Raw genomic sequence first — 12,005 nt, 5'->3', positions numbered from 1 at the left:
TTTTTTTTTTTTTTTTTTTTTTTTTTTTGACAGAGTCTCTCTCTGTCGCCCAGGCTGGAGCGCAGTGGCGTGATCTCCGCTTACTGCAAACTCACCTTCCCAGTTCAAGTGATTCTCACACCTCAGCCTCCTGAGTAACTGGAATTATAGTCACATGCCACCATGCCTGGCTAACTTTTATATTTTTAGTAGAGATGGGGTTTCACCATGTTGGCCATGCTGCTCTCGAGCTCCTGACCTCCAGTGATCCACCTGCCTCGGCCTCCTAAAGTGCTGGAGTTATAGGCATGAGGCACTGTACCCAGTCAGATATAGTCTCCTTAAGAGGAAACATGTCTCTGAAATGTATAACTTAAATATAAAATCAGTAATTACAAATCCAAGCATGGAACCAAAACCGTGACAGAAATGAACACTAAATAAGAGACAACCTTTCTCATGGTAACTGAAATTGCTACCCCCAAGGCTTAATTTAACCAACCAACAGGGATGTTTGCAAACTCATAAAAATGGTTTTTGGAAGGAAGCCCAATAAAGGGTACTGAGTTAGGCTTTTAAAATTATTAGCATGCCAGTTGTATCTAATCAATTATTAATAAATGTACTGATTTCTATTAAGCATTCAAGATCTTTTTGTCAAGTTTATGCCTTCCTTGTTTAATAGGTCTAAGAAAAAATTTGTGTAAAATGTCATCTAATAGTAACATATTTTAGAGCGAGACAACAAAGTGCGTCTCCAACTATAATCACAATGATGCTTATGAGACAGTGCATCTCTTCTTCCTGATGTATAAGCTGCCATGAGTGTGATGTTAGCTATGTGCCCTTAATTTGAGCCTTAAAGCAAAAGTAAAATATAAATTTCTCTGCCAATAAAATTCCCCAGGTCATTACTTATAGTTTTGCAAATTTGATACTGCAAAATCTGAGATTAAGGCCTTTCACATCATAATCTATGTGAATGCTACTTTATAGAGATGTATTCTGCATTCCATGTGCAAATATTTGTCATGAACACAATGGAATCACTGATGGATCAGTTTCTGACTAGCCAAATTATTAGGGGAGGGTAGTATCTTAAGTGAAAATAGATTGCAATTTTTGGCTTAATGTCAGGAGAATATTTCTGAAGTCCCAGGAATTGGTGCTTTGCCATATTGATTTAGTTTCCAAACAGGTATTCATTAATTAAAATAATACACACACACACACACACACACACACAACATACACACACATTCAAATCTACCATACTGATATGGATTTTTCACTTGACAGTCTCTTCTTACTTTTGTATTCTGTGTATCCAGTGATTGACGTAATTATCATCAACATAATCCATGATTGGTATTGATATTTCCGAAGCCTATATCAATATTTAAATTGATTGAACACGTAATGGCATAATGTCTGCTATTGTAAAACATGACTGATTTGTCTTTGTGAAATTGTGAGAGCATGTGTATTTGTGTGTGTTTGTGTAAAAAGTGGGTTTGGGAGGAAAAACATAATAGTGTGGCATGGGTTATTATCCAGTGACCTATGGATATGTCATGTATATTTCTGTGTCTTTATTTAGATATTGGTACATTATCTCCTATAGTAAACATTCACTAGAGCTTGCCTGCAGTCATAACTTGACTGGCAAGAAAATCCTTAAATAAAATTTTTAGAATCCTGAAATAAAATTTTAAACTTAAATATGTCTTTTACCCTAAACAGAAATTTAGTATTCTTATGGGAACCAGGAACTTTCTGAAAAGATTGCTTTTGTTTGTGTATGAACCAAATAAATAACAGCCTGTTTCCTCACTCCCTATTGATAGTTAAATACATTGTTCCTGCCATGTGGACCCGTACTCTATTTTGCTTCTTTTTCTGTATAATGTTTTCTGTATAACATTTCTTACATTCCACATTTCTTCTCTGAAGACTTCATATTGTAATGTATAATTTCTTTTTGATGCCATAAAACTTGACATTATATTTATAAAGAACCAATACAATATTTGAGTCTCTCAGTTTTATAATAGTTACTTTATGCTGATGAATCTGAATCTATTTCTAAATGCTTTCTGCTTGGATTTACACTTCGTACTACTTAAATGATTTCAGGAAATTACCGAAAATCCTTTTGGTTCCTTAAAGTAAATAGGTCAAAAACTAACTCACCATTGTTAATGCAAAAGAGTTTTTGTTTTGTTTTGTTTTACCAATTGTTTCCTGACAGTAGAAGTCACAACTACCTAATAAATTCTCAAGATTAAAACCTAAGAGCCCTGCCTCATTTCATTGTCTTTCTTCAATAATGACTTCTTACTCACCAAGTTATGTGGAATTCACCCAAGAGTTTTCATGAAGACATCTTTATCTCTTAAGAAATTTGGCACATATACACCATGGAATACTATGCAGCCATAAAAAAAGATGAGTTCATGTCTTTGTAGGGACATGGATGAAACTGGAAACCATCATTTTCAGCAAACTATCGCAAGAACAGAAAACCAAATACCACATGTTCTCACTCATAGGTGGGAATTGAACAATGAGAACACTTGGACAGAGGAAGGGAACATCACGCACTGGGGCCTGTCGTGAGGTGGAGGGAAGGGGGAGGGATAGCATTAGGAGGTATACCTAGTGTAAATGACGAATTAATGGGTGCAGCACACCAACATGGCACATGTGTACATATGTAACAAACCTGCACATTGTGTACATGTACCCTAGAACTTAAAATATAATAAAAAAAAGTGAAAAAAAAGAAATTTGGTAAATATTCCTGTTCATAATGCTATGTGTCTTGTTAAGAAGACTAGGGCAGTCTCCTTAGTAATTTCTATGATCTGGTTTTCTATCTCCCCAGGTCCAACATCAAGGTATAGACACACTGATATTTGTAACACACAACTTGAATCATTTTATTCTTCAGTTTAAATTATCAATGTAAAGTCCAAAACACCTAATATTACTTATAGGAGACCTCTATCATGAGGAAAATAGATGTGGAGTAGCAAACCGAAATGTCCAACAAAATTTATTTGTTATTGAAGCTATAAACTTTAAAAGAAAAGTAGGTATTTTATTATGAGGAGCATAAAGTCCTCCACTATTGTAGACCTACCTTAGGTAAGGGTTTGGCAGGTTTGCAGTGTAATCCTCCAACAAACTCAAAATTAGGTAAGTATGGACGAGGAAATTCAAAATCCCAATATGTTCGGATTAACCAAATTTCAGCTTTCCCCATAGTCTCACACAAGGTAGTGGGTCTTCCTGGAGAAAAAAGTTGAATGGATAAAATTAGCTTGTATGTTTGCTGAGGAGAAAAAAAACTACCGTAATTTCCTGAAAACTATTAAGAAAAAATTCAGTTAGGTCTTCTAGAACACTTACCATGTTTACATATTAAGGAGAAGGAGAAATTAAAGAGGATGGAAGAAAGGAAGGAGGGAGGAAAAAAAGAAGAACAAAAGGAAGGAAGGAAGGAAGGAAGGAAGGAAGGAAGGAAGGAAGGAAGGAAGGAAGGAAGGAAGGAAAGAGAAAAGAAGGGAGGAAGGAAGGAAGGAAGGAAGGAAGGAAGGAAGGAAGGAAGGAAGGAAGGAAGGAAGGAAGGAAGGAAGGAGAAAAGAAGGGACGAAGGGAGGAAGGAAGGAAGGCAGGCAGGCAAGCAAGGAGGGAGAGAGAGACGAAAGCAAGAAAAAGGGAGAACAAAGGAAGAAAGACGTAGAAATAAAGAGACAGAGGAAGAGAGAGAGAGGGAGAAATGGAGACAGGGAAGAAGAGAGGGAGTAGAGTGGGGTCTGAGAAAGGAAGGAAAGAGGGAGGATTTTTAGTTAGTGAAAAAGAAGTAATGTGTAAGTGTCATTTCACAATAATAAATCAACTAAAATTAAACTATAACTGCAAATACTGATAAATTTAACATTCATATTCTCTCTTCAATTAAATGCCAGATAACATTTTTCCCCAGGACAGCATACTGGAGACACTGTTAGCGTGACTCTCCCACTTGAAAAGACAATATAGTGAGTAGAGATTCACGCTGTGACTTTTTTTTACAAGAAGCAACACAGGAACTTAACAAAAAAACAAAAGTAACCATAAACTCTTTGAAAAAAAGTGGTGTGCAGCAGCCTATCCTGTGACCTATGTGAAAAATTATGAGTCCCAAAAGTGTGAGTGGGGAGAAACTGCCTATGGGATATGTATTCCCACTGGGAAACCTGGCCATCCAGAACATGGGGAAATGCCTTAACCATACCCAGTACTGGAGCTGTTTCCGTGAGCAGTGGGAAATAGATGAGAAAAAGCAGCATCTGGACATGGTTTGTGTGCACCCCTAGACTCCAGCAGGAACAGAGAAAAGTCACTCCTAATCCTACATCACTAGGGACCTTGCGGAAGTCTGCCAACTAACTCAGGTTGTGGTCACAGGTTGAGAGAAACTCCCAAGTGAGAATCACAATACAGTCTTGAGTGGGGACAAACTCCCTTTGGTCAGAATTGAGGAACGAGTAGGAAGTGTGCTATGGCCACAGCCACAGGAGATGGACACCCCTGCTTCAGAGGAGCATGGTCTGAAAGCAACAGTTTATATCTCAGTGGGTGTGTTAGGCCATTCTCTTATTCCTATAAAGAAATACTTGAAACTGGGTAATTTATTTTTTTAAAAAAAGAGGTTTAATTGGCTTATGGTCCCATAGGCTGTATAGGAAGCATAGTGGTTTCTGCTTCTGGAGAGGCCTCAGGAAGCTTCTAATCATGGCAGAAGGCAACGGAGCAGCAGGTTGTTTTGCATGATGGGAACAGGAGCAAGAGAGAGAGTGAGGGCAAAGGTGATATACACTTAAAAAAATAAAAAGCAGACCTCATGATAACTCAATCACTATCACAAGAACAGTACTAAGGGAGGATGGTGCTAAACCATTCATGAATACTCTACCCCCATGATCCAATCCTTTCCAACCAGGCCCCACTTCCAACATTAGGGATTATAATTGACATAAGATTTGGGCAGAGACACAGATCCAAACCATATCAGTGGGGAAGGCTTATGACCTGGGGCATTTTTGAGTTTTGAGAGTAGTGTGCCTGGAATCCAGTTACCTCATGCTAGTGGAACACTGCAAATGTGAGACCTGCCTTGCCAAATGTGTAAGAGCCAGGTGAGGTTTACTTCTTACTGCTACACATACTCCCCATGTGGATTCTTCTGTGCAGCAGAAGAAGCTGCACTTCTCCCTTGAACATTACCCCAGCAGACAGAGACCTTCTCTCTGATCCTCATTGTGACCACTGATCATGCCTACACAGGGGGAGCCAGAGCACAGACTTGACTGACACAGCCTCCACCTGTCCTTGCCCCTGCACCTGCCCTGGTAGCTTAACAGAAATGACAGAGAATGTGGGGAGCTCCATGGCCCGCTCCCAACCAAGAGTACTTATCCTGGGTAACACAAGGCAAACACAAAACTCACTTCTACCACTACAGTTGGAGTTCTTTTTCAAGTGCCTCCTCCTGGCTAGAGGCCAACTGATAGTCCATTACAGCATCTGCAGGCAGAATAACACAACACCAGGAAGGAAAAAAACTTGTGCATGACCTCCGCTATCACTATTGCCTGCATCACTTTGGGTAACCAGGAGGTCCTGAGTTTGTCCACATGCCAGTACATTACTACCACAGTAATTTGAGAAAGTCAGCATTGCTAAGGCCAATAACCAAGGAATCTCACAAAGTCTATGTAATTCCCCTGCCACCCCTGTCAGAGCTGGTGCTGGTATCCACTGATGGGAGACTAGAGGACAGGTCACATCCCTTGCAATCACAAAGTCTATGTAATTCCTCTGCCACCCCTGTCAGAGCTGGTGCTGGTATCCACTCATGGGAGACTAGAGGACAGGTCACATCCCTTGTAGACATTCCCTAGCACCAGTCTGTAGGCTGACAGCCCTCTGGGTGGCCAGGTCCAGAGGAGCAGCAGCATTCATAGTAGTCTGGCCCTCAGAGACTCCTGCTCTTAGGCAAAGGAGAACTGCACCACACATGCAACTTGAGAATTTAAAGGGTAGAGTAAAACTGAGAAAACTTAAATAATTAATATAATCAATAAAAAGTATATTATTGAAATAGAAATCAAATTAAAAGTCAATCATACTCAAAAATAGATGCTGTTACACTTAAAATGATAATCTAACTAAATCTAGTAATATTTTAACAAAAGATATGAAAAAGCTGGACGCATTATAGCAATGAAATGATAGCATAAAATTGAAAATAAATAAGTTCACTTTATTAAAAGGTAAAAGAGAAAATCTTATCATCTCAAGCAATAAAACTCAACAGTTGTTCATAATCTTCAAAGTAAACTGACAAATAGAAAATAATTTCTCTTACACCCACAACGGCAACCTCCAAACAAAATGTTTCATCAAATTTAACCTTTAATGTTAAAACTAGTAAGAGCATTCTTATCAAGAGAGAAAAAAGTCAGTGGTATATACATAATGACAACTTGTTAGATTCAGCAATTATTTTACACTACTCTGCAGTTAACACAAGAAAAACATTTTTAGAATAAAAAAGATTTAGGAGTTTCTATCATCTGTCTGATATCATGTTATGAACAAACTTTCAAAATAAATATACAGAATAAATCTTCAGAATGAGCAAGAGAAGTTAGTTTACTCAATGCAAAACTGCTAACCATAGCAACTGAATTTCTGGCACACAGTAGATGAACAATTAATTTAAATCTAAAATTTCCCACTTGAAAAGTTGGAATAATTTTTATAAAAGTCTACATACTCTATTCATGCTTAGAATTACAAAATTGTATTAAAACCCACAATAGAAAAGTAAATAGAGCTAACATGTTCTCAGATAAGAAGATCAAAATTCATAAAGATGTCCATTCTCTAAAATCAACTTATAGATTAGTTATGAATCTTATTAAGGGTCAGGAGTTCAAGACCAGCGTGGCCAAGATGGTGAAACCCCGTCTCTACTAAAAATACAAAAAAATTAGCCAGGCGTGGTGGCGGGTGCCTGTAATAATCCCAGCTACTCCAGAGGCTAAGGCAGAGAATTGCTTGAACCTGGGAGGTGGAGGTTGCAGTGAGCCCAGATCATACCACTGCACTCCAGCCTGGGTGACAGAGTGAGACTCTGTCTAAAAAAATTTAAAAATTTAAAATTTAAAAACTTATTAAAATTTCAAAATTACAAATTTCATAAACCTTTACAATTTTTGTAGAACTTTATATGTGATTCTAAAATCCATATGGAAAAGCAAAGAGCCAAAAATAAAGTACTCCAGATGAAAAGATACAAGGGGAAAGAATATTATTTTATCAGATATCAGGAACTAATATAAAGGAAAGTAGGTAAAATAGTGAAAAAAAAAACCACTTAAGTAATGAAATTCATGAATGACAAAGATGCAGACATGCAGGAAAAAATGTTTTCAATAAGTAGTGATGGGACAACTCCTTACACTTGTGCAAAGGTGAAAAAAATAAAACAGATAGGCTGAGAGGGAGTCAGGGAAGAAGGAAAGAGGGAAAAAATGAAAAAATATGCAAAGAAATGAACTCAACTCTACAAAATGCACACAAAAAATAATTTGTTTTATTATTATTATTTTTTGAGACAGAATTTCACTCTTGTTGCCCAGGCTGGAGTGCAGTGGCATGATCTAAGCTCACTGCAACCTCTGCCTCCCAGGTATAAGCCATTCTCCCACCTCAGCCTCCTGAGTAGCTGGGACCACAGGCACACACCACCATGTCCAGTAATTTTTGTAAAAAATAAATAATTGCAAATAAATTCAGATATTTAAAGTAAAAGCAAAACCATAGCTTCCATGAAGACAGCATAAAAAATATTTTTTTAAAATTTCATAGTAGAAAAGGATTTCCTCAGGAGCATAAAGAAAAATTATAAAGAAAATAATTAATATATTAAGTTCCATTAATTTTAAAATCTACAATTCATTATCTGATATTAAAAGATAATGAGAAAACAATCATAAACTATAGGAGGATATCTGCAATATATAAAACTGGCCCAGGCTTATATAGAATATACAAGAATTTGTTTGTTTGTTTGTTTGTTTGTTTTTGTTTTTTGACACGGGGTTTTTCTCTGTCTTCCAGGCTGGAATGCAGTGGTGCCAACACAGCTCACTGAAGCCTTGACCTTATGGGCTCAAGCAATCCTCCTACCTCAGCCTCTCAGTAGCTGGGACCAGAGGTGCACGCCACAAACCTAGCTATTCTTTTTTTTTTCTTTTCTTTTCTTTTTTTAATTTTTATTTATTTATTTATTTATGTAGAGATGATGTCTCTCTCTGTTTCCCAGGCTGATCTCAAACTCTTGGGTTCAAGTGATACACTTTGACCTCCTAAAGAGCTGGGATTACAGGTGCAGCAATCATTGAATTGTAGACTTAAACTGTGAATTTTAAAGAGTGTATATTATATCTCAATACAACTGTCAATAAAGGTCATTATATGAATTGAATAGTTTGCAGAACAATGGGAAATATAACACCCTATTCATGAAAGTATAAACTAGTATAATCTCTCTGACATGAGATTATTTATAGCTATACATATCCCTATACCTATACCCATACCCACACCCATACTCATACCTATACCTATATGTATACCTACACTTATACCTTTTCCTATACCTATACCCATACCCACACCCATACCCATACCAATACCTATACCTATACCTACACTTATACCTATACCTATACTTATTGGGTGAAAATAAATGGCTTATATCCTGTAAATACAATTGCTCTTATGGAACAGGAGAAACATACCAAATGTTCACTGCATTCCACAAAAAAAAAATCTATAGTCAATTGCCATTTGACAGAATGTCATGATATAGTCACCTGATGGAAAACTGTCTATAGAACTTGGGGAAAAATAAAAAGGAAATACACGACTGTATCTCTACACTAATGTTGAACATAAGTAGAAATTTTGCCCATGTATTTGTATACATTTCAAAAAACTAAATAATAGAATATTGAGGGAATAACACATAAGTAGCAGACCTATAAAATTTTTGGAGAAAACATTAAAACCAGTCAGGCTTCTGGTTTCCATTGGAAGCATCATGTTTCTAATACTGAAGGCAAAACTTTACACTCATATATTATCAAAGTTGATATAGTTTCTAAAAGCTGAAAATACATGCATATTTTAAAATATATATAAAATATTTTTAAATGTTCACAAATTAAAGTTCATGGGTTAATCTTGCATTGTTCCATTTCTGCTATTACCAAAAATAAGTTGTGTTTAATTCGTCCTTATGTCTCTGCATGAAGCACTCCCAAATTGTTTGAATTCATTTTAGTGTTTACTGCGTCTTCAGATCATTTCTCGTGGGGCAGTGTGGGTATCAAGATCATTCTCTATGTTTCTATGTTTTAGCTCATGTGTATTCTGCTTGACTTGGAGTACTTGTTTATGCATTTTAGGTAATTAAGGCCTGGGTGTTTGCCTGGGTGAGTAATCTGTTAGGGCAGAATATTTTTGTTTCAGTTTGACTTATGTATGAACCGATTAACATTATGCACCCTGTAAAACTTTAAACATAAACTTTAAATAATCTATTTTATAAGTCAGTGTTATGAATTGAATTGTATTCCACTAAAATTTGTATATGAAGCCTGACTGTATTTGAAGATAGGGCCTTCAGAGATAATTAAGCTTAAAATGGTTCAAGGGTGGGTCTCCAATTCATCATGACTAATGTCCTTCCAAGAAGAGGAAGTGACACCAGGAACATCCATATGCAGAGAAAAAGCCATATGAGAACGTAAGATAGTGACTATAAAAGCTTCAAGAATAAACAGACCTGGCAAATCCTGATTTTGGACGTCTAACCATCAGAACCATAAGAAAATAAAGTTTTGTTATTATTAGTTCTTGTATTAGTTTGCTAGCACTGCTATAGCTACACACCACTGGTTAGGAAGTTAAATTAGCTAATATTTTTCATACCCAGTATAATCTTTGGTTTTTTAGTTCACATTTCTTTATGATTCTCAAAAATAATAGTTGGAGTGGAAGCCTACCTCAGTTGATGGATTTAGATGAGAGCTGTGTATATAAAAATTAGAAAGCAAAACCATTATTTAGCAGAATTGGCAAATAATTTTAAAATAGGTAGAATAAATGTTATCAGCGAAGTTAAAAAAGAAAACCACTGTTTTTTTTTTGTTTTTGTGTGTGTGTGTTTTATTTTTTTGAGACAAAATCTTGCTCTGTCACTCAAGCTGGCGTGCAGTGGCACCAACACAGCTCACTGCAGTCTCGACCTCCTGGTTTCAAGCAATCCTCCTACCTCAATCTCCCAGTAGCTACAATCACAGGTGTTCACCGTCGAGTATGGCTATTCTTAATTGCTATTAATTTTGCCAAATTTTAAAAAAGGTCAGAAACAACAAAATATAGCAGGGTCATAAAAGTACTCTAAGAAAATAGAGGTAACATTATAACCTTAGAGAATGGAAGTCCTTTTCTACAAGATAAACCAGAAACGATAAGAAAAAAACTGATAAACATATACACATGCTATGACAAGGTTCATCATATATTATGAAGTACTTTAAATGAAGAGCAATGCTACATAATATAGCTCAGAGTTTGTTTGTTTTTTCTCCAGATCTTTGTGTTAACATAGAAATACCTCTAAATTATTTTATCTGAGAAAACTAAGGTCTACCTAACGTTAAGCAGTAGAACTTAATTACATAAATTTAAAAGTATGGGAATATTTTTCATTAGGCTGGGTGAAATATAAAATTGTTCCCTTTGCAAGTCACTTTTGAGTCAGCAAGAAAATGAAAATCAGCACACTGCCAAAAAAAGGAAAAACAGGAATTCTGAAATACACAGTTTAGTAAAACTTGAATGATTCCTTCTGAAAATACACAGTATGTTTTAGGGTGGGAAAGTAGATAAGCCTAATGGGTTGCCGTAGTGTCCCTCACTACACATATGCATTCACATAAGTTCAACTCCCCAAATCTACCCTCACTCTTACAAATAAATTCCATTACATGCAAGTGTACAGCAAGAAAAATTTCCTGTGTTGACTTGTCCCTGTGTGGAAGAAAAATATCTTCTCTGAGAATTAACATAGTCAGCACTCATGTGAGGTTCCAGTTAAAATTCAAGCTAGAAAAGCATTTTGGAAAAAACTGACCCTAGCCGCAAACACTTCCCACAGATTAAATTCCAAGGTTAATAGGCAGCTCCTGTTTACCAAGAAGCAAGACTTCATGTCTGAAAATCAGCAAAAGTAACAGAGAGTAGAAATATTAGCATAATTATTTCAAATATTAGAATTATTTTAAATAAAATATAAAATTATTCTGTATACTATAGTGAGTTGGAAGATAGCTCATGAGTTGGAAGAATCAGTTTCATTAAAAAGACTAAATTGCACAAAGCAATTTACACATTCAATGATATTCATGTCAAACTACCAAATCATCACATAATTAGATAAAAACTATTCTAAAATGCATATGGAACCAAAATAGCAAGAATAGTCAAATTAAAGAGCTAAGCCAGAAGCACCATACTACCCAACTTCAAACTATAAGACTACACTAATTTAAAAAGCATGGCACTAGTTTGAAAAGAGACACATAGATGAATGGAGCAGAAAACAAAACTCATTAATAAAGCCACATACAACCATTTGATTTTCACAATATGGACAAAACAAGAAGTAGGGAAAGCACTCCCTATTCAGTAAATGGTCCTGGGATAAGTGGCTAGCCATATGCAGAAGAAACTGGATTGTCACAATTTACCGTATACAAACATTGATGCAATGTGGATCGAAGATTTAAATGGAAGACCTCAAAGTATAAAATCTCTGAAGAAAACTTAGGATATTATTTATTTATTTATTTATTTATTTATTTATTTATTTATTATGTTTTTTTGAGACGGAGTCT

General features: G+C 36.0%; 1 protein-coding gene across 1 annotated transcript in view; it reads right to left on the bottom strand.

Annotated features, from left to right (window-relative positions):
* Positions 1 to 12,005, bottom strand: part of LOC108536925 (UDP-glucuronosyltransferase 2A1-like) — a 58,896-nt gene that overhangs the window by 7,999 nt on the left and 38,892 nt on the right. The window contains 1 exon segment of the mRNA XM_017884022.1: positions 3,125 to 3,273. Coding sequence (XP_017739511.1) covers positions 3,125 to 3,273 — 149 coding nt within the window.

Source organism: Rhinopithecus bieti, unplaced genomic scaffold (assembly GCF_001698545.2).
Source record: "Rhinopithecus bieti isolate Rb0 unplaced genomic scaffold, ASM169854v2 scaffold_14002, whole genome shotgun sequence".
NCBI classification, from domain to species: Eukaryota; Metazoa; Chordata; class Mammalia; order Primates; family Cercopithecidae; genus Rhinopithecus; species Rhinopithecus bieti.
This window is presented reverse-complemented; position numbering and strand designations above follow the sequence as displayed.